This window comes from Mixophyes fleayi, chromosome 8 (assembly GCF_038048845.1).
Source record: "Mixophyes fleayi isolate aMixFle1 chromosome 8, aMixFle1.hap1, whole genome shotgun sequence".
Lineage (NCBI taxonomy): Eukaryota > Metazoa > Chordata > Amphibia > Anura > Limnodynastidae > Mixophyes > Mixophyes fleayi.
Genome location: NC_134409.1, coordinates 107,010,684 through 107,035,492, shown reverse-complemented (window position 1 = coordinate 107,035,492; position 24,809 = coordinate 107,010,684). Strand labels below are relative to the sequence as shown.

Genomic DNA, 24,809 nt, shown 5'->3' with positions numbered 1-24,809 from the left:
TGATGAACGACCGATATAATGAAATATGTTCCTTAAACATAAGTTTAGTGTTACCCACATAAACCTTTTTACAGGGGAACACAATTATACTTCATGAACTTCATATATCCACTATATGGACAAAAGTATTTGCCCAAAACTGTTAATTATTGAATTGAGGTGTTTCAATCAGACCCATTGCCAGAGGTGTATAAAATCAAGCATCTAGCCATGCAGTCTCCATGTGCAACCATTTGTGATACAAAATGAGTTGTTCTGAAAAGCTCAGTGACTTCAAGTATGATACTGTGATAGGATGCCACCTTTGCAATAAGACAGTTTGTGAAATTTCATCCCTGCTGGATATTCCACAGTCAACTGTAAGCTATATTATTAGAAAGTGGAAGCTTTAGGAACCACAGCAACTCATCTATGAAGCGGAACACCACGTAAAATCACAGAGCGGGGTCAACGAGTGCTAAGGTGCATGGTGCGTAAAAGTTATCAATGTTCTGCTGATTTCATAGCTAAAGACCTCCGAACTTCCACTGGCATTAATGTAAGCACAAAAACTGTGTGGCAGGGATTTCCATGGCCAAGCAGGTGCACGCAAGCCTCACATCACCAAGACCAATGTCAAGCATCGGTTGTGGTGGTGTAAAGCACACTGCTGTGGAGCAATGGAAACATATTCTGTGGGGTGACAAATCATGCTTCTCTGTTTGGAAGTCAGAAGGGGGAGTTTGGGTTTGGCGGATACTGGGAGAACGTTACCTGCCTGACTGCATTATGCCAACTGTGAAGTTTGATGAAGGAGGGATAATGGTATGGGGCTGTTTTTTCCAGGATTTGGGCTAGGCCCCTTATCTCCAGTGAAGGGCAATCTTAATGCTTCAGCCTACCTAGTCATTTTGGGCAATGCTATGCTTCCAATTTTGTGGCAACAGTTTGGGGAAGGCCCTTTTCTATTCCAACATGACTGTGCCCCAGTGCACAAAGCAAGAACTACAAATACATGGTTTGATGAGATTGGTGTGGAAGAACTTGACTGGTCCGGACAGAGCCCTGACCTCAACCCCATCGAGCACCTTTGGGTTGAACTGGAATGGAGATTGCGAGCCAGGCCTTTTCGTCTAACATCAGTGCCTGACCTTATAAATGCTCTACAGAATGTATGGGCATAAAATCCCACAGAAATACTCCAACATATTGTGGAAAGCCTTCCAAGAAGAGTGAAGGCTGTTATCGCTGCAAAAGGGTGACCAACTCCACATTAAAGTATATGTATTTGAATAAAATGTCATTACAGTCCCTGTTGGTGTAATGGTCAAGGGTCCTAATACTGTGGTCCATATAGTGTACATAGCTCCTAACATTGAGAATCCTGAAAGCGGGACAAAATAAGCACTGTCTCTGCCCCGTGCAACGTCCACCCAGTCACGCCCATACATTGCCCACAAATATTTGGTCAAAAAAACACCCACTTTCCCAATAAGGTCCTTTCCTTTTTCCGGCTGTGAATCGAAAAGTCCCACCAAAATTGGGACACTTGGTAGGTATAATGTATATCCTAGCCCTTAAAAATAAAACAAATGTTTGTTTCTTCAAGAGCATATTGCAACTTTACAGTAAGTCAACTAACAACTCAAAAAAAGTTGCAAATAAGATAGGCCACATTTAAGTGCTGAATGACACTGTAAAAAGTGTTTTTTTATCTGTTTCCTAGTGATAGTTCTTGGTATATAAAACTCTTTGATCAAAGTTCACTAAACATCCACATAATACATAAATCACATAACAAAATTCAAGCACATTAAAGTTCAAAGTTAAACATATAAGGCCTCATTTAGAGCTGGATACATTTGCACAGCAGGCGTACATAGGAAAAGGTGCACACAAAAACAAGCATGTTTATGGGCATATGTTGAGATATATGAATTTTAATAATATAATGACTTCTCATATACACAATTAATATAAGTCTTGACATAAATGTGAATGCTCCATTTTTCTATATAAAATGTAGTAAAATACAAACACCTCCACATCTGTTGTTTATTGCTTTAAAGAACAAATGGGAATCTTCTTCCCTACAGTAGTCCAAGTGGAAATGTCAATTAACAAATAGATGATTGCTACTTGCTATACTATAGCTACAATGCTAATGATCTAAGTACTATAAGCTGGTATCCCATACTGATCTGTGTTCATGTCTTGTGACACATTCTGCATTGCTCTTTGTCTAGACTTGACCACTCTTCATATTCAGCCTGATGCTAAACTTAACTTATGCCAGTTTACATAGTGTAAATTATGTAAATTCACACTGCACATGCTCACAAACAGAATGGACACATATGTGACAAAGCAGACGGGCCTGAGTCATTAAGGCAAAAAAGGAGTAAATGTTCTCCAGGACAAACCATGTTACAATTTAAGGGGTGCAAATTAGTTTATTATTTTGCACATAAGTTAAATACTGGCTGTTTTTTCATCTAGCACACAAGTACTTGCTAGCTTTATTATTACACTGAAATTTAAAGTTGATCTAGGACATGTCCTACCCCAAGTATAAATCTGTCCACACATTTTAAATCCCCCCCCCCCTCCAATGCAACATGGTTTTGCCCAGGTGCAAATGTTACTCCCTTTTTATGCTTTGCTCTCCTTAATGACTCAGGCCCGATGTGTGCATATCTGGCACTTGCATTCCTTACCACTGGAGAGACGGAACAGGGGTACAAAGGGGCAGTTTGATGTAAGCTGAGTACAGTAGGGGCGTATTCCACCAAAAATGACTCATGCAGACATGTAAAAATACATATACATATTGGGCTTGAGTAATTAAGGAGAGCAAAGCATAAAAAATAAGTAATTGTTCTCTGGGACAAACCATCTTACAATGCAAGAGGTGCAAATTAGTTTATTATTTTGCACATAAGTTAAATACTGGCTGTTTTTTTTATGTAACACACAAATACTTGTTAGCTTTATTTTTATACTGAAATTGAATGTTGATCTAGGACATGCCCTATCCCAACTACAAATCTGTCCCAACATTTTAAATTTACCTCCCCACTCCAAACCAACACTCCTTTTATATGCTTTGCTCTCCTTAATGACTCAGGCCCATTGTTAGGAAATGTAAATTTTTCAAAATATTTCCTAATGCAAACAAAGTTATGTCCAGTTTGGAAGATATGATAACTGGTATTTCACCAATACTTTTGTTCCATCTAGATGCAACTTACATGGGAAGCATGTGAATATACATACATCAACAAATGTAATTGAAAAATAAACATATACAATTGTGACACATATGTATTTTAGTCTCAGTTAATACATTTGCAAAATGTTGTGCAAGTGTCTGCTCAGAAGCACCATTAAAAAGTATAAATTATGGAGTAGTCTTAGTATATACTGTATAAAAATGTGTGCCAAAACACAGTACACACTTATATAAAGAAGTAGTCTATAGATAAATACAAAAAATATCAAGAACTTACCTCTAACTGCAAGGCTGCATCTGAGTCCTCGTAAATGCGTCGAGCAATCCCTGAATTTTCCAAGGCCAACTTCTCTAGAAAAGCATAATCAACTCCATGGCCAAAACCAAGAGTGTACAGGGTATATTTCCCTTGAATGGCTTTCTTTACATTCTCCTGGATTCTTGCAGGGTTAGATTCACCTTAGAGGGGAGAAAATAAGTATTTTAGTTCTATTCCATTATATGATGGATAATCTTTAAGAACAAATATATATGTAAAGCAACGGACATGGTGTATGGTGTTACAACCTCTTAATCTTATCCATACCTGAACTGCATTTTTTAGCCATGTTGTTATCAGGAAGTATCAGTGATGTAACTATAATCAGTGTTGGCTAACCTGTGACACTCCAGGTGTTGTGAAACTACAAGTCCCAGCATACCCTTCCAGCAATAAGCTGCTATATATTGGCAAAGCATGCTGGGACTTGCAGTTTCACAAGACCTGAATTGTCACAGGTTAGCCAACACTGCTATAACATCTCTTTGGAAAAGTACTTCAGGGGTTAAATTCCACCTCCACAGAGAACATTCAGGAGTTAAGTGAATTAAGCCATAATTATTATTTCTGTTTGTTCCCTATTGTCCACTAGTGAGCTCTACAGCCAGCCAGGAGCCTGACCCAGCAGGGGTCACCTGAGGGAAGACACCTGGGGAGGTAGGGGAGGGGCTGTATAGTGCAAGCAGCCCACCAATCCAGGGCCGGATTTACCACTAGGCAACCTAGGCAATTGCCTAGGGCCCAGCGGTCCCCAAAGGGCCCTCCCAGGGCCGGCGGTGAGACCAACCTTTAAAAATGGGCCGCTACTTATGGGCCAGTGCTATGTACTTGCCCCCCTGGGCTAAAGTCTGCCAGCCAGCCCCTGAATAGGGGTATATGTTATGCTAAAAACTATAGTGCTATGGATTTTTTCAGGGAGGGGGCCCCAAACCAGTATCTTGCCTAGGGCCCCATGAGGTCTAAATCTGGCTCTGCACCAATAAAGACCTTTTGCAGCTCCCCTGGGCAGGCAGTTCCCAAGGTGGGATTAGGAGGTGATAAAAGAGGCTACACTGGGAGCTGGACATATGTGACTAACTTTTGGCCAAGAGGTGATGCTCTGCCAGAGATACGCTGTGGAACATATCTCACTGGATTTATTTGAACTGATTTCCTCATTTGTTGGACCTGCTATCGTTACGGGGCTGTGCTGTATTTAATCCTGTTCTGCAGAATAAATACCGAGTGATTTTGGAACCATGTATTTTCACAATATACTATTTAAAAAGTTGACATAGAGTACATAACACATTTATAGAGAGTATAATATACTTAGACATTTTCTTAGACTTAAGAACTGTTGCTGCACCTGTGCTGGTTTCCTTAACATCTGAATACTACTTTGAAGATCTTTTTAATGAGAAAGAAGTTGCATACAACATCAGTGTCAAACAGGCCAATATGCTTACAAAATATTTATAAAATAACAAGGGCATTAAAAGTATAACACAAAGAGGCAACAATTTAATTGCAGCACTGTATGACCCAGGCCACAAATGTAAAATGAGCAAATTTAACTATTGCTTGAGTATTGCCAAGCAATACTTACCCAAATACGGTATACTTTTATAGAGTGATAAATGTTGGAGAATCAATAGTGGCACAGAAAGTCTTGATTTGTTTTTAAATGTACACACTCTCTCAACTGAACAGAGAAATCTCTTGATGTTTATGATAAATACATTCTTTGAGAAGGAGAACTAACATTACCTTATCATTTATATGCAGAAAATAATAATTCATGTTCTGTTGAAGAGTTGCCTGCCCCCCAAAATTGTTGATTACATATTGTGTATAATCTGCATTTAACATGCCCATTTATTCATGTACTCTACCTCAACAATCACCTGCATAATACATGTCCTGTGTGTATAGTTTGTAATTTTTGGAAAACATTATGACATAGACCTGCACAACTGGTAAAACTAGCATGTAACTAGTTTCACATTCGTTCTTCCTTGTTTTATGAAAGGGGGAATGTCTCTCATTTCTGCAGATTCTCTAAGATTTCCCAAATGTATGTTCTCAGCTGGTTATTGTGAACAGAAGATCACACAGCTAATGAACTTAACACATTTCTCCACATGCTTTAGGGGGGTTTCATCAGAGACAAAGAAAATCTTTGGATATAGTGGGCCTGATTTATCAAGGAATGCAAATCAAATGTAATGTGCATTTTTAAAAAACAAACAAAACGCAAATACATCTCGCATAAGCATGGCTGTATTCAAGGTCAAGCATATGCAGGCAATATGTTCCTTGATGAAAACGGGAGCAACCCACTTATGTGACGTACAATCAAACGAACGTTGTGGTGCATATTTATTTGCTCCTCCACCTGATTCAACATCTGATTCATGAGAATACGTACCTTTACAATTCCATCCGTACCCTCATACACCTTATTTCTTTATACACTCTTGTTTCATAACATAATTGTCATACTAACCCTTCATATTAGCCATTTGTATCTTGAATTATCACATCAACTCTTAGTTTTGCAAGGCGTAATTACATGATATTGCATTAGATTAAAAACCCATAAAGAACATGTCTCTCTCTCTATGACATTACAATACATTTGCACACCATCCAAGAAATTTGTAATAGTATTTTTTGGAGGGGGGGTGGGGTTGCAATAAACGCTTATCACGTCCATGATGTCGGAAAGTTATGGAAGACTTATTTAGTAAAGAAAGGCTTACACTTGTATGCTGCAAAACAAAATATTTAATATAATACTAGACTATTCACTATTCAATCATTTTCTTCTGCAGGGACCTGGGATGTCCCTGCCTCCTCCACTTTGGCCTCCACTTGAGGCCCTGTCAGGGGCACCTTCGTTACAATAAGTGGTCTCTCCCATGATGGTGCAACCGACTCAGCATCCAAGGGTAGGGAAAGGGATGTGGGGTGCAGAAAGGTATTGTTCAGAGAATGGGGAAAGTGCTTGGTGAAAAGATGGGAAAGTGTTTGGTGGGAAGGTGAGGAAAGGGATTGTTCGGGGGCTGGGGAAAGTGCCGTCTCCTCCAGGGCCTCCTCCTAGGGCTTCTCCCTAGCTCCCTCATCCTGACAGCATAGACGGCGGTGGCGGAGGCATTTTGTTGGAAGGGATATGTTATCTCTGTCTCACACATACATATCTTAGGCTTCAATGTTAAAAACCAATATTACAAATGGACAGTTACTCCATTATTGGCCAAATAAATACACCACTACATGACTTGCATATGACCTTGACCTTGGAGGTTTATATTAGTACAGAGAAAAATCCTGGAGGAATGCTATGCTATCAGTAGTTTATGGGGAGTGCTGCTGCTGCATTGCCATTGTAGTCTTTTTGGGGTACCTCTTGGTAACTTAGCTCTCAATTTAAAAACACATATATGTATGGCTCAAAAATAGGGACTGTCATTGTTAGGACCACCCTGTTAGCAGAAGCGCTGTGGCGTGGTGTGTGGCTTACCATGCATTTGCAAATGTGTATAACTAAGAATTCTGCATTTTTATGCACAAGTAGAAATAGCAACTCTTTTGCTGGTTATAGCAGTGCGCTGGGAGATTTTTCTCTGTATTTGTTCATTGCTGGATAACATCACCTTTTCAAGCACCTGCTATAAACCTATAAATTGATTGAGCAACTTCCACTTCTGTATATAGGTTTATATTAATCACATACTGAATCTGAAACATCACTATTACATAGCAGGCCCTGGACGTTGTCCAATGATAGTTAGTACAAGGCAAAGTATTGCTTTGTCTTAGACTAAATGAGCCAGATATAAATATAATTATAACATTTTATTAGTGTGAATTTACACCTTCTAATCACTCTCATTAGCTCAGCAAGGAGCTGCGGTTGCCTTCTGCATAGGTCACTTCATCGTTATGCTAGCTGGATGATGGAGCATCTGCGGCCATACCTATGGTGCTGGCATACCTTTGCAGCCCTGTAGGCTGCATTTTTTTTTGTATTCTGCTCATTGTGCATGTCAGGGCACAGCACTCAACACTCACGAGATTGTTCTTCTTTATGTTTGCAAGTGAATGAGACTTTTCAACCATCTCCTCAAATATTGGCTGTCCAGCCATGTGTGGGCGTAGGCTTTTCAGTCTCAGATATCTTCTATGCCATATCTAAAATAACTGGTTTCATCTCACCATTCTTAACAGGGCATATGTTATTCAATCACAAAAATGAGCTGTAACGAGGCAATTAGGGGAGTTACAACACCTAGGCGATCACACACAACAAATAGCAGGAGAGTACGCCTCTGCAGACACTATATTAATCTGGAGAGACAAGTCAGGTGTTTTGCCATTTTGTGATTAAAGCTATTGAGATTGTTCTGTGCCTTGGATTGTTGTTAGAGTTCCATTTTCAAGTGACAACATGCCTCCTCTTTAGCCAACATGAGGTGGAAGCACTAATTGAGTTAGTTGTGGAAAGGCTGCATAATACAAACCGCCAGTTAACCGTCCTAGCTAACCAACAAGTTTGGGGGAAACCCCGCGGTGCAGGTCAATGCCGTGGCTATAATTAATTGATCTGTGACTGAGGTCAAGGAATGGTAACCAAACACAGTTAATTTGTTTGTTTTATTTTGGCTTTACATCTCTTTGCCTCTGTTGCAATCTGCGCCACATGCCTGAATGCCCAAAGGCAAAGAAGTCACGGTTGCTCCCCGGCCATTTTGCAACCAGGCAGCGAATCTGGAGAGGTACATCATATATAGCCTGAACATTAATCAAATGGAAGTGCTTTCTTTTCAAAGTAGAAACATTCTCACCTGATGGGACCAGAGCTACATGTGTTCTATTAACTGACCCAATAATGTGTGGAAAGCTGGCTAGGTGGCAAACTGCCTCTTTATGGGTATAAAGGACTCCTCAGCTAGTGACAGATAGATGAAGTGCTGGATGTACGAGAGTAAAGCCTATAGCACGATCTTCAGCACACGACTGAATGTGGCTTGAGACAATCCTGCCACAACACCCACTGTGGTCTGGAAATATCCAGATGCACAGAAGTTGTAATACAGCTAAGGTGTCTTGGCAATAGGGTTTCTTGGATCCGTCTCAGGACCCTTGGGAATAGCTGTGGCAGGAGTGAAGTAGAAACTAGGAGGCCGGATGGAGGTCTTGCTCATAGAGTGAGGATGTGCTCTATTGGTGTCTACCAGATGACAGGAGGAGGAATGCTGGACTAGACTCTATACTGGAATAAATGACTGGAATCTGGACCTAGTGAACTGGAACCTGGCTGCAAGAACTGAGAGACTGAACCCACGGCCGAAACTCAGTAACCCCCAAGGGTCCAGATGCTCAGAAGATTATTGTACCTAAACTGGGACTGTAAAGACTCAGAACTCAGGCAGTGGATTTTCAGGGGTGACTACCTCCTGAACTGGTTAAGCCTGGAACTGGCCTTGGGCAACTCAGAACTCACACCCTGCATCAAGCCTGAAACTGGAAGCCTGTACCCAGGGACACAGAGATGGCTTCAGAAGTTGGAAGACTTAAAGCAGTAACCTACCACCCCAAACAGCCAGTGGGTGAGTCAGAGAAATAGGCTGAAGAGAGCTGGATCCACATGAGGTGTTGAAAGCTGGAATCTGTAGAAGGAGTTGAATCCACACGAAGGCATAATGGCTGAAGTCTGTACAGCAGCAGGCAGAATATAGCAGCAAACAAACAGCAACAGTAGTAAGCTGGAACTAGAAAAGTGTTGCACGGGCAATTAGTTGAGTGTAGGAGGTGACTTTTATAGTCTGCAGAGGGAGCTAATTGTTGGATTAAATCTCACCCAAGATGGCAGCCTTCAATGCAGCAGACATAAATCTCACTTTGTCCCAGGTTTTAGAAGGCTGCATTCTTACAGGATGGAGATGTACGGTGATATGATACCGCTGAGTGGCGTAAACACTGCTAAGACCCTGAATCATGACACAAGGGTTTGGTCAGAAGAGTTATTGGTGTTGGGATTTTGTGCAAAGGCTCTTGGACACTCTGCACAATGCACAGGATGTCCATGATGACATGAGGCGGAAGCCGATAGTGACAGATCACCTCAGCATTTGACATACCAAAGAGGATGACACGCGGCCTGAAGACACACTCCTTGAGCTGGCAATTGTGTACCAGCTAATGATTTTGGCGGGAATAACGTCTGTCATCCTCCACATTCCTTCCTTGACCCATGATTGGTTATAAGTTGAGAACGATGGATGGATAAAAATAAATACAAATATTATATATATATATATATATATATATATATACATATACAAGTTAACCCGTGCATGATACTCATGCATTCTAGTCAAATCAAGCTACTTAAGGTGTTAAAAAGGTTCTTGTCATGCATTTGGGCCATAGCCCAGGCCTCCTCAGTGGAAGAGCGTTACTTCCCGACGTAAGCGCCCTTTTTTAACGTGGTTTTGTCCACATGTCACCACCTCATCATTCTTCTCCATCACCTCATCCTTCATTTTCATCGCCACATCTATCCAGATGTCTATCCAGACACAGGGATCTCTCTCAGCGGTCCTGAGTATCACACTCCTCTCACTCTGGCAACCACCAACCACTCCCCACTGTCACCCCTGGCAACCACCAACCACTCCCAACTGTCACTTCTCCTTCAAGAAATATATATATATTTTTTTAAAATATTTATAAACACTTTTAACAATTAACAAATTAAATTAACAAATTAAAAACATCTTAGTATACCAAATTTCAGCCCTTCCTGAATTTTTTTTTCCACACACACTAAGAATTTAGTAGGTCAGTGTATAACTCCGCCCAGCAGGTGGCGCTGCAGCTTGGTTTTATTTTTTCCACACACACACACACACACAGACAGACTAACACACGCCACTAAGCATTTATATTATATATATATATATATATATATATATATATATATATATATATATATTAGGGATGTGCACCTGCGACTTTTGGTGTCTCGTGTTTTGTGTTTTGGATTCAGATTTTCTTTAAACCGAGGATCGAGCACGGTGGCCAGAATGTATTCCTCTGACTTTAAAAGAGTGACCACCCTCGGATCCTGGCAAAGAGTACGAAGGGCTTCATCCACAAGAGCTACATGCTTTGTTGGTTCGCAATGCTTTACCAGCTCCTCCCTCACTTTCTCCAGCTGCTTCTGCAACAGCCTGATCAGGGGAATGACCTGACTCAAGCTGGCAGTGTCGGAACTGACTTCTCGTGTGGCAAGTTCAAACGGCTGGAGAACCTTGCACAACACGGAAATCAGTCTCCACTGCGCTTGACTCAGGCGCATCCCCACTCCTTTGCCTATGTCGTAGGTGGCTGTGTAGGCCTGAATGGCCTTTTGCTGCTCCTCCATCCTCTGCAGCATATAGAGGGTGGAGTTCCAGCGCGTCACAACCTCTTGTTTGAGGTGATGGCAGGGCAGGTTCATGCATTTTTGATGTGCCTCTAGTCTGCGGTAGGCACTGGCTGAATGCCGAAAGTGTCCAGCAATTTTGCGCGCCACCGCAAGCATCTCCTGCACACCCCTGTCACTCTTGAGGTAATGCTGCACCACCAAATTAATGGTGTGGGCAAAACATGGGACGTGCTGGAAATTGCCCATATTTAATGCCCGCACAATGTTACTGGCATTGTCTGACACCACAAATCCCCATGAGAGTCTAAGGGCTAGATTTACTAAGCTGCGGGTTTGAAAAAGTGGGGATGTTGCCTATAGCAACCAATCAGATTCCAGCTGTCATTTTGTAGAAAGTACTAAAGTAATGAAAGCTAGAATCTGATTGGTTGCTATAGGCAACATCCCCACCTTTTCAAACCCGCAGCTTAGTAAATCTAGCCCTAAGTGGGGTAAGCCACTGGGAGATAATTTCCCTCAGTTTCTCTAATATGTTGTCAGCGCTGTGCCTCTTATTAAAGCCTGTAATACACAATGTTGCCTGCCTTTGCACAAGCAGCCATTTTGTAGATGCTGCTACTGATGCAGCTGTTGCTGTTGCTGCGGAAGGGGATGCATCTACCCAGTGGGCTGTCACAGTCATATAGTCCTTCGTTTGCCCAGAACCACTTGTCCACATGTCCGTGGTTAAGTGGACAGTGGGTACAACCGCATTTTTTAGAGCACTGAGGACACTTGATCGTACTTCTCTGTACATTTTTGGTATCGCCTGCCTAGTGAAGTGGAATCTCGACGGGATTTGGTACCGGGGACACAATACCTCCATCAACCCTCTAAATCCCACTCCACTGATGGCGGACACCGGGCGCACGTCTAACACCAACATTGCAGTTACAGCCGCAGTTATACGCTTTGCAATAGGGTGACTACTATCGTATTTTGTGGTCATGGCAAACGACTGTTGGACGGTCAATTGTTTTGTGAAAGACTTAGCGGTCTTACGACTTCCCCTCTGGGAAGATGACCGACTAACAGCAGCAACAGCAGCAGTGGCAGTAGTAGGCGTACCGCTGCAGGATTCCTCGGATGAATCCCATATTGGAGAGGACTCAGTCTGGCTGCTGACTTGGGCTGCAGGACTGAATCTGATGGAGAGCGTGGAGGAAGTTGACGAGGAGGGTGTTGCTGGTGTGAATCCAACTGGACCACGGGATTTAGGTGTCCCTGTACCGATGACGGTCCTAGCCCCAGTTCCTGAACTAACCACTGAACTATGAAGGTTATTTAGGTGACATATAAGGGAGGATGTCCCTAGGTGGGAAAGATCCTTACCCCTGCTTATTTGAGCTTTACATAAGCTACATATGGCCATACATTGGTTGTCCGGATTGGGATAAAAATAACTCCAGACCGAAGAGGTGCATTTTTTGGTCTTCTGACCAGGCATGACGATGGGCTTTTTCATCCCATGGACATCAGCTGTTTCCCCCCCTGGTGCCTCATTTACAATAACCACATCACCATCCTCATCATCAAGTTCCTCCACAGCACCAGCTACATCATCAATAGCCTCCTCCCGAGCCACCTCTTCCCGTACAGTGATGGGAAGGTCAGACTTGACAACCACCAACACCCTTGGACTCGCCTTGGGGATTTGTGATAATTTCTCTTTAGAAGGCAGAGTTGTTTGCTGTTTTGTTGCTGACAGCATAACTCTCTTCAATTTTTTGTAGTGGGGGGGGAGGAGGAGGAGGGCTAAGATCCTTGGGTGAAGATGGACCACTAGTCATGAACACGGGCCAGGGCCTAAGCCGTTCCTTGCCACTACGTGTCGTAAATGGCATATTGCCAACTTTACGTTTCTCCTCAGATGATTTTAAGTTTCTCTTTTTGCTTTTTTTTGAGAACTTGGGCTTTTTGGATTTTACATGCCCGGTACTACGAGATTGGGCATCGGGCTTGGAAGACGACGTTGATGGCATTTCATCGTCTATGTCATGACTAGTGGCAGCAGCTTCAGCATTAGGAGGAAGTGGGTCTTGATCTTTCCCTACTTTATCCTCCAAATTTTTGCTCTCCATTATATGTAGCACAAGATACTGCAGAATGTGTGAACTTGGTAATATTGCAGTACCAATGGGCTTATACTGCATGATTGGTTTTGCAAATTTTGTTGTAATTTAATTTTTTTTAAAAAAAAATTTTTGTATTTCTTTTTATAACTTTTTTTACATTTTTTAAACACTTGGGAATGTTGGGGAAATAACTATCCCCTCAGAAGCACAGAGCACGGGACACAGGACCACTGGACTGAACAGGACACAGCACACAGGACCCAGCAGCACCACTGACCTCAAAATTGACAGAGCACAGCACACAGCACCACTGGACTGATACTGCAGAACACAGCACAGCACAGCACAGCACAGAACTAAACAGCACAGCACGAGATCTACCAGAACAGAGGACCACCTAACACACCCTCCCTCTACCCTGATCAATGCCCGAGTGAAGATGGCGGCGACTAGCGGGGAATTTATAGGTTCTGAGTATCGCGAGATCCGACAGCGGGATTATGACTCCGAGCCTCGGTTTCAATTTTTCATTTGGCGCCAATACCCGGATCTGTCTCGGTTCCAACTCGGATCGGCAACGTTCGGGTGGGCTCGAATTCAGGAAATCCGAGTGCGCTCATCTCTAATATATATATATATATATATATATATATATATATATATATCTCCTAATGCCTTGCAGATTTGTGGGTCTTCTTGGACATTATAAATTAGACATACTTACAAATAACATTGAATGACGAAATTTCTTTAACAGACAACACAAAAAAGTGCACAAGATGAAAAGCATGTCAACTTATAAAAATAAATAAATTCAAAATAGAGAACCGCATTACAAATGTATGCTACTGCATAGGCGTACATAGACTACATAGGCAAGACATTCACAAGATTTAAAAACACACAACGACAATGCAAATTTATGCAACTGTTGCTATGAGCTGTGGTGGTTCCCCTAGCGCTGCGACTCGCTCCCCTGAGCTGCTTACATCCTGGCCACCTCCTTGACGACCATGTCGTCACTTCCGGTTTCCGGCCTGGCCGTTGCTAGGGGGAGTCTAAGCGTGACTTTACTGCAGCACAATGGTTCAACTCGTCAACAGAGAGGGAGGATGGAGCAGGGAGAGACATGTGCAGGGAAACCTCTCACTGAAATATGGCCTGTCAGCCTTGAAGGAGAGTTGCACCAAAGTTAAAACGAGTAATTATCCTGCTCGGATAACGTGAATGCAGGAGCCTCCCTCTCCCGTACCTCTCCTTCTCTTCTCTCTCCTGTGTGCAGCCTGTTTTACACCCTGTCATTCAAAACAGGAATTGCTGTCACCATTCAGACGATTGTTATGACAGAGGAAGAGGCAGACATCTGTAGGTGATCGTGTACAGTGTGTACACATAAATCGGCAGGCTGACCGGGATTTTTTTTTTTCATGTTGTTGGAAAATCGCTCATTGTTTATTTTTGCTGTAGTGTGTACCTAGCTTAAGTAATTGTATTTTTCTTTTCATAAATGATCTACATCACTCTTTAACCATGCCATTAATCTGTGTGCTGACATAAACACAGCCAACTCCCTGGGCTAGATTTACTAAACTGCTAGTTTTGGAAAAGTGGAGATGTTGCCTATAGCAACCAATCAGATTCTAGCTTTCATTTATTTAGTGCATTCTACAAAATGACAGCTAGAATCTGATTGGTTGCTATAGGCAACATCTCCACCTTTTCAAACCCGCAGGTTAGTAAATATACCCCCCTGTGTCAACTTGTGATTTTGTTTTAAGATTTTGGATTCTTGTTGCTAATGAATGAGTGCTGCAATTGTAAATGTGATTGCCAGGCAATTTGCAGGTTATGTTGTAGGTAACATTTATCTTTATTATGCATGCGATTTATGGCAATTTCTGTAAGTTATTATTTGTTGCATACAATCATATATATATAATATATGTATAATATATCATTATACAGTAAAAGCAGTAACTGTCCTTAATGGGCTTTATCAGATTTTAGAAATTAAAAGTTCACTTCTAACACTAGAAAATTACTAAATCAGCTTTATTCATCAGATAAAAGAGATACTTGAAACATTCAATATATGTGGAACAATTTTAGGTACTTGAGATAAGGGTGTTTTAGCAGGGGCTTATAAGTACACAACATACACTTTCTTCCATACTTGCCCACTGTTTGAACCTCTGGGAGTTCAAGTAGGCTTGGCAACCTGCAGTGGGTGATGGAAGCATTGATGATGCAATTTGCATCAAATTGTGTCATCTAGTCCCTGCCCACTTCAGAAAAGGAGGTGACCTAATCAGCCTGGGGTCTAGGAGGACTCTTTAAAATCCGTAAGTATCCAGGACATTCTGGGAGAGTAGGCAAGCATGCTTTGTTCTTTTGATTGATGCCTCAAATGTAGTTTTTCAATCGCGTGTACCTCACCGAACATTCTATATAAAATTGTTGTTTTCATTTCACTTTCAAACAACTTGAATTGTACACATTCTCCTGCAAGTTCCACTAAATACATTCTTTTATAATTTTGGCTTCCTACTTTTCTATCTTCCATCTGTGTTTTTTTTTTTACTTCAAGCCCTTTGCTTTTTTTGCCCTTGGATATGACACAGAACTGCCCTGTGGATACTACTTTATACAAAACACAAAGAAGGGCAGAGGAAGCCACAAAGCTAATGCCACATATTGAGTAAATGTTGCAGGGGAGCATGTACAAACCTATGCATTAAAGTTGCATCTAGGTTGCAAACCCCTTTAAATATGTAATCAACCAATTCTTCTATAACATCACAGTGATCAAAGAGCATGTAAAGCCAATTATTGACATGAATCTTCCCCATTATCCTCACCATTTATTTATTTTTTATTTATTCCTTTTCTAAAGTGAATTTATAGGATAATATTTTTGGGGGTGCAAAATTGTGACAGGGAGCGGTAAAATTGAAATCAATTTTAAAATATAAGAGAATCGCTGTTCTCCAAAGTAAAAAGAAAGTAAAATGTAGTAAGGTTTTACCCTTGATATATTTCCATGGCAAAGTTCTGTAAAATAAACATTGGTGTGTGTTGGGGAAGGAGGTTGAATTTTAAATTAAGGACGAGTTTATTTTTTACCTATTGCTTACTATCCTGTAGTGGAAGGTGAGGGTGTGGTATAGCGTGAGTTGACAGGACGTTGGGCATTATTACATTGCCCCAAAAACATAAGTTATCCAGGGGTGGTGGGGCACACATGTGGGGGTGTCGCGACAGGGAGGGGGGCCCTGTCTTTTCATTAGTACTGGGCCCTACAATTTCTGATGGCAGCCCTGACTACCTGTGCCATTTATCACAATTCCTTCTGCTCTTTGTTGATTGCTGCAAGGCTCTAATTTGTTGCTGACTGCTACTCACCATTGCTTTATTGCATGGCTGACATTGGTTTAATAAACTACCCATGCAAAATGTGGTGGTGCAGGCCAATCAATAATTAGTTTAAAAGGCATTTTGCATCTTTGTATGAGGACATCTAATTAGAAGCTGGACCCAGGACATGTCTTAGAAGAAGTCTCTTTGGAAGTTATATATTAGAAATAGGTAATAAAAGTTGCTAGTTATTGAACCGCTGTCCATGTCCACATTGTTAAGATACAGATGACCAGCCATAAACAGGTATTGGTAAAAAGAAGTGTTAGACACAGTTCTTAATTTAAAAATGTATTGAATGACAAAAAGCACTACAGTATCTCACATACCTCTGTTGGCTTCACCATCAGTCAGCAGGATAATTAAGGAAACGCTTCTCTCAGGAACCTGTTTAGATTCATGAGCTTTATTCAATAGCTCAACAGCCTTCAGTAGAGGATCATTAATGTTTGTGACTAGAATAGAACAATATGTTTCAAAAATTAATTACAAAAACTGGTTATTTCAAATGTACATATCTACTTATACAGTATATAGGATAATGCACTCCAAACTTGAACGTCACCCCAAGGCCTTTCCTGTTGATACAAGTGCATGTTTCAATTATGTGTGTCTCTGTAAATATGTGGCTCATGTACAGGGCCGGATTAAGGGAATGGAGGCCCCTGGGCTAAGGGGGCTTCCATTCCCCCATGAGGGTCCCCCCCAGTGAGCCGAGCCGCCCCGCCCCCACCCTCCATGTCACTTACCTCCTTCTCCTGGCAATGCAGTCCTTCCCTGGTGCGCTGTACGCTCTTTACTGAGAGTGAGATTAACGAGATCTCCTCAGTAAGGAGACTACAGTGCGCCGGGGAAGGACCGCAGTGAAAGTGCTCAGCAGCATTGATCGCGCCGGGGGCGCTCCCGCTCCCGACTGATCAATACTGCTGTTGAGCACTTAAAAGGGCCCCCTGGATGCCCGAGGCCCCTGGGCTGTAGCCCAGTTAGCCCTATGGTTAATCCGGCCCTGCTCATGTATGTCTGTGTCTTTATATATGTGCAATAGTAGTATAAAACAAAAACATTTTGTGTGTGTTTATCTTAGTTTCTGTATGCCGTGTGATATATGATACACAGACACCAGTGAATTTATAAACTATATAAATAATTATTAGAATAGAAATTTGAAAGTCACTTCTTCCACAGTAGAAGGGTATACAAGGAAAATTGATGTGTTTATATGTATATAGTGCATGTGTCTGTAATGTGTAGGTTGTAAAAGAGTATAGATGTCTGGGGGGAAAAAAGGTGGCTTATACAACAGTATTGAGCAGAATTAAGTATTGTATATTTAGTACAAGGGGCTCATCAATTCTGCAGTAATTTCTTTGGCTCCTGCTCTGGTCTGAAAACAGCAGAGAGAGGTCATCTTCTGAGGATGCGAGACAGGCGCATGAGACAACTGCGCATGTGCCATTTAGAAGAGGACTCTGTTCTGATCTCAGAGGCTTTGATGTTGGGGTGCATGGGAGCTCCCATTGGGAGCCTGGAGGGGAGGCACGAGCATTACTCTGCCCCTTCATATCTAGGCCCTGCAGTAGCCGCACCCCTGGACCTACAGTAGTTCTGTCACTGGGTAGTAGCATTGTGTATGGTTGGCAGAACAGTGTAGAAGTCAACATATTATTTTTAATTATTATTATTATTATTTTTATTGCCGTTGATATTTACGGAACCAAAGTGCTATATAGTGCTGGACAGTAGGGGAAAGCAAAGCATACATAAAATAGGCGTAGGGTTACTAACTGTAATTTCTCACCATTCCTCCTGCTCTTTACTGATTGCATGTTAGTGAGTGATCTTACATTCACAAGGAAAAATGGCAGAGCACATACAAGAGGATTGAGTGTGTCTAAGACTGGAGATTTAGACAGCAGTGAGGCTGTATGGTAGGCCTGTTAGAGCAGGTGGGAGTATGGTAGGCTCTATTAAAGGATTTCAGAGAGCATTTAAAGGATAATCACTTGTTAGTTCAGCAGGTAATCATGTGTGAACAGAGGTCATGTGTCACAGCAGGTAATCATATATCATTAATGGTCAGGGAGCCATAGAAAGTCAACATATGTAATCAGAGGTGAGGGAGTCAGAGCAGATCATCATATGTGATCAGAGGTCAGGGAACCAGAGCAAGTAATCATATGTGATTAGAGGTCAGGTGTCACAGTAAGTAATCATATATGATCAGAGGTCAGGAAGCCATAAAAAGTCATTATATGTGATCAGAGGTGAGGGAGCCAGAGCAGGTCATCATATGTGATCAAAGGTCAGAGAACTAAAGCAGGCAATCACATGTGATCAGAGGTCAGCTACAGCTTGCAATCATATGTGATTAGGGACCTGAGAGCCAGAATTATTGATGTAGCTGTTAACAAAGTTAATATTATAAAAGAAGATTCAGGGCCACTGCGGTCAATCCTGCTACTGTTTCTTTGTAATGACAAACCACAACAATAAAGTCAGGGGTTTTGGCTGGTGCAATGTGAGCATGGAGGGTGCACAATGTAGACCAATATTATTTACTGTGTCTTTGCATCAAAGATGACATATACATTTCCCAGTACATTATCCCTTCAATATGAGAGTCGGACTTCCATGTCTAATTATAACAGACAAACAAACATAAATAAACTATTAAACTTTATTATACAGATATGAAATAACTTGCACATGTCTTGCGATAAACCTCTTAGACTAATCAACAGTCACTTTGCTGAAGGAAATATTTTTTTTTACTTACGGCCACCATAATCGATAGAGTTGACATACTGTTTGGCCTCTTTAAGGTTCTCTGGAGTCGCTTTCACTAAGGAATCTTTCCACACTGTAATCTCATGGTCAAACAGTATGAAATTTATGTAATCACACTCCGCAGTGTCAGTCAGAATTTTAATCAGGGATTCTCTTGTCTAAATATAGATACATTAGTTAAGTATAGTGTTAGTTAAATATATATTTATCTATAATTATCTATATGTTATCATTAATCAAGTATGAAATTACATTTACTCCTTGCAGAAACTGCCCTCATAAACTTGTACCATCCAGAGCCTCATAGTTTCTATTTTGCAGAGTGTTCGGTTTACATTTTACACCACTGATTAGCACATTAGATTACTAACCTCTTTACTGAATATTGTTCTGTTTCAATACCCACTGAAGGATACAATCTAAGTATGTCACAGAGCATTTCATACATGGGATATATATCAAACTGGTTAAATGTGACCCCTCCACCTTCCTTATCAAAAGCAATTTGTGCCATTTTGCCCTTGCGCACTGGGGATGTGCACTATATTTAGGACTTGCTCATGATCGTGAGTGGACTGGTAACCTATATTAAAAACTCATCTGTGCTAGAATCCATGTTTTCAACACAAATACAGATAAGCCTGTCTTTCTATTTTAAATGTGAGTGAAACAGCAATGAATAGGTGAAGGAGCAGCATATTTAAACAGATAAGCAACAAAGATCTACTATCTGCTACGCATTATTCCTACTGGAGAGGATTGGTGCTCTTGGGATATGCATGAAGGCTTCTTTTCAACTCTCTGCTTTTATGTGTTCACAATCACACTGTCTCTGTTATGAGATATGTATATTTATATACTTTTGATATGTGAGAAACATATCTGTATGTCTGATTAGTATTGTTGATATTATACTACTACACTATTGTGGCGCCCTATCCCATTTGTTTACTTCATAAGGATGGATGGATGGATGGATAGATAGATATAGATATAGATATACATAGATAAATATAGATAGATATTTAGTTCAAGTCAATATCTCCAGAGGTTTCTCATGGTCCAGGGACTGTATAGTGGTTAGTATTTAACACATTTAGCATCAACAACACTTGGACCCAACCAGGCCACTATCTGTGTGGGGCTTGTATGTTCTCCTCGTGTTTGCGTGGGTTTCCTCAGGGTGCTCCAGTTTCCTACCACTGTCCAAAAAATATCAGTAGATTAATTGGCTTATGACAAAATTAACCTGTGTGTGTTTGTTTAGTAGGGAATTTGGATTGTAAGCTTTAATGGTGGAAGGATTGATGTGGATGATTAAATATCCTATGTACAGCACTTCATAATATGGTGGTGCAATATAACTAAATAGCAATAATAATAATAATAATAATAATAATAATAATACTACATGATGAATTATCTCTAATGGTAGTGTCAACAATAATCACAGCTCTTAAGCAATATAGTTATCAGAAGTATATTGTATAAAGTTTATAAGGTGTTTATACCATGTACGACTGATGATCCCCTTACTTAAAAGCTGAGATTATTGTTGATGCTCCCATTGCATATAAGCAATTTCCAATTATATATTCTAGCATGTTTGTACACATAAGAAAAAGCAAGGACACTGAAGGAGTTGGGTGCCTCTTTTCAGAATAATACACAAGAACTTAAAATAGAAGAAAGATTTCAGCAAACACACAACTAATGATGCAAAAATCTGCTTATCTTACCTGTTGCATTTTTCTATACCACATTGATCCACTTTTGTCTACGACGTAAATAACATTTTTTGGTACACCAGTCAGTTCACTTGGTGCAAAAAAGTGAACAAAATATCCATTGACAATCTAAAAAAAAAATCACCATAACAAAGATATCTTAATTCCTGTTAAGAAAACAAAGTGCACAGATTTCCACTTTAAATCTGAATAAAGACAATTTAAAGGCTATACTAAAAGGTTATGTAACCCCTTGTCCTGGTGCGTAGTGTGAGGTGCACAGGTTAGGCAGTGCACCTCTTTTTCTAGCCCTGGCTAGCGCGTGGGCATGGGTGTAAACAGGGTCCCGTCGGGGAGCAGGGATATTCCTCGGTGGGCCCAGATGCCTGATGTCTCTGCCCTCTTATTGGTGGGGATGAGCAGGGTACTAAAAAACAAACAAACAAAAAAAAATTACCTGATCACAGAGCCGGTGCCCCTCCTCCCTGCTCCATTTGCACTGAATGTCGAGGGATCACGCCAGACATTCAGTGAGGAGTGGTGCAGAAAGGAGCCAGCAAGCAAGAAGTCAGAAGTGAACGAGAGACAAAAAGAGAAGAAGGAAGCCAATAAAGGTAAGTAAAAGAATGGAGGCAATGGGGGAAAGCAGGATGGCACGTAGTGATGAAGGGGGGCAGAATGGCACAGAGTGAAGAAGGGGGGGCAGACTGGCACAGAGTGATGAAGTTGGGGGGGCCAGAATGGCACAGAGTGATGAGGGGGAGCAGAATGGCACAGAGTGATGAAGGGGGGGAACAGGATGGCACAGAGTGATGAAGGGGAGAGCAGGGTGGCACAGAGTGATGACGGGGAGAGCAGGGTGGCACAGAGTGATGAAGGGGGGAGCAGGATGGCACAGAGTGATAATGGGGGAAGGAAGCAACATGACACAGAGTGATGAAGGGGTGCAGGTGAAGGGGGGAACAAAAGCAGCATGGAGGATGCAGTGTGATTATAAGGGGTCACAACATGGTGATGAAGGGGTACAGTAATGTGTGTATGATGGCACAGGGGGCTTGTGGAAATGTAATATGTGTGATGGCACAGGGTGCTTGTGGCACTGTAATGTATGTGTGTGTGTGTATGTGTGTGTGTGTGTGATGGCACAGGCGGCTTGTGGCAATGTAGTGTGTGTGTGATGGCATATGGGGCTTTTGGCAATGCAATGTGTGTGTGTGATGGCACAGGGTGCTTTTAGCAAAGTAGTGTGTGATGGCACAGGGGACTTGTGGCAATGTAGTGGGTGTGAGGTAGGTGATGGTTAATTAAAGGGTGCTATTTTGTTTGGGGGGTGATGGTGGAGCAATTTAATTTAATAGTGGGGACTATTAATTTAAGATGGGGTGGATTAGCAGCTATTAATTGAATGTGGGGGTGAGTTTGGGCAGAATGAGGTATATTTATTAAATGTAAATACTATTAAATATTACTTGGGCTGTTAGGAGGGAGGGAAATAGGTTTATTTATTAAATGGGAATACTATTACTTTAATGTTGGGGTTGGTTGGAGGGATATAGATCTATTTATTATATGGGAATACTATTATTTTTATGTTGGGGCTGGAGGAAGGACTAATTATTAATCATGTGTGCTATTGATTTTACGCCGGGGCTGGTTGGAATTTTCTAAATGTACCCAATTTTTTTTCCAAATAAGGACCCCAAAATTCCAGGATCAAGACAAACGCAACCAAAGAAACCAGCAGCCACAAGTGGTAACAGTGACAAGCAAAAGTAGGAGAGAGCAGGATAGTCTGTGAAATCTTCTGATTCTAGTAGGACAATCCCGATTTTTGGTGACTGTTATGCCCAATCTAAGGGGCAGGTCAAAACTAGGTACTCTTTATATACACACTGAGTTCTTTATATATTACATTATGGTGCTATCTGTCATTCGTGGGCTTACCACACACCCTTTAGCGGTTTTGTTACACCTCGCTAGTGGCTAGTCACACCCCCTCTGGTGGGCCTCTACCACTGTATTCCCCATGTGCGCCCTTCATGCCCCAGTCTGACACTGGGTGTAAATCATTGTAAGCTTGCAAGCAGGGCTCTCTTACCTCTTTGTCTTTTTTGCCCAGTATTGTTTATTACTGTGTTTGTCAATTGAAAAAGCGCTACAGAATTTGGTGGTGCTATATAAATAAATGTTGCCGATGATGATAATGATAATGATGATTATGATGAATGGGTACCTGCACATGCAGGTATTTTTATACAAAGTCTCTCTGTAGATGGTGGGACACAGGTGATGTAACTTTGTGGTGCAGTGCAATAAAGGTCACAATTATTTTTTTTTGTTTTTTTCATAGAATATTTGCTTTTGTTACATATTTGATTTTGTTGTCTATGGAAATATTGCTTCATATACAGTATTTATACAGTAATGTAGCATATCATATTTTTACATATTTTCTGTAAAATATTAACTTTATTTTATTTGAAAAACAGCACAATTTTTGTTTTGCTTATTGTTCTATTCTGATGCTAATATACTGTATTTTGATACTTATAGTGTCATAGAAGATCACTTACAAAATGGATCCACACAGCATGAGACCCACAAATTGGTATTGTTCCTTTATGAATTGTGATCAAGGTGCTCAATATACAGAACTATGAATCCACTTGGGAAACAAGATGGCTACTGTCACAATGAGCAAAACTGGCACTTATTGATGAGTTCAGCAGTAGGGGGATTTGGGTGCAAGATTGGCAGTTACAAATATCTGCATCATTTTATGGAATAAGATATATAACTTAACTGTTACTAGTGAACATTCTATATATCTTAAGTTATATCTAACTGTACAGGATACGGCAGGGTTTTTAACACCACAAATGGGGCTGCAAAATCCATTACCAAAATTTATGGATAAATGCTGATTTAAAGGAGAAATAAAAACAAATATGGTTCAACGTGTAAGTAATTTGGAATTGCTACAAGAAGCCGCTGAAGGTATACCATTGCAGTAAAATATATGCAGTACATACTGTTTATGTGTCATACAAATGCACAGAACCTGATTAAGACCTCATGGGGAACTAGGAAATATACTGGTTGGGCCCCCTTCCCCCTCCATTTGTAAAATAAAAAAAAAGGGGTTACTGTAATCTGGGCCCCTCAGTGTCCAAAGAATAATGAATTGGGGGTCCTAAAGTGGTAATAGCCAGTGATTTGTGATGACATTTTCACTTTTATTGGGCCATGCTCATTAATATATATATATATATATATATATATATATATATATATATATATATATATATATATGTATATATATATATATATATATATATATGTAAATCTATACACAATTCCAAAAATACGCTGCACTGCACAAATGATATAGCTAGAAAATAGCCTTCACGGTTTCTATTGTACAGAGATTTAGGGCTTGAACAAGAGTGGAATGTAAGTATATGCATAGCTTGCGATAGAAAAGTGTCACGTAAGTGTATATGTTTGTAAGCCGTACTCAGATTTGAAGATGCCTTTGTACCTTTGCTACAACACACTCTGCAAATCCTAATCTATGGTCAAGTGACTATTAAAGTCTCAATATGCATCTGGGAATCATTCGCAAACATCTATTTACAAGCAGTTTGCAAGTTCAAGTCATCATCAACATCCCTAACCACCCGCAAATAAAAACACTTTTCTAACTATTTCCCAGCCTGGGGTCACATGCAAATGCTCGAACGCATTTTGAGCATGCGTGGTGCGGAAAAAAGCAAAGATATGCTACGCAGACGGACATCTCACTCTGAACCAGGCCCTT

General features: G+C 40.9%; 1 protein-coding gene across 2 annotated transcripts in view; it reads right to left on the bottom strand.

Moving 5' to 3' along the window:
* Positions 1 to 24,809, bottom strand: part of LOC142099559 (inter-alpha-trypsin inhibitor heavy chain H3-like) — a 246,255-nt gene that overhangs the window by 38,157 nt on the left and 183,289 nt on the right. For both annotated transcript variants that reach the window (XM_075183103.1, XM_075183104.1), the window contains exons 8-11: positions 21,002 to 21,118; positions 19,252 to 19,420; positions 16,805 to 16,930; positions 3,489 to 3,670 (exon numbers count right to left, since the gene is read on the bottom strand). In XM_075183103.1, the coding sequence (XP_075039204.1) occupies positions 3,489 to 3,670; positions 16,805 to 16,930; positions 19,252 to 19,420; positions 21,002 to 21,118 (594 nt within the window). The remainder of the gene's footprint in view (positions 1 to 3,488; positions 3,671 to 16,804; positions 16,931 to 19,251; positions 19,421 to 21,001; positions 21,119 to 24,809) is intronic.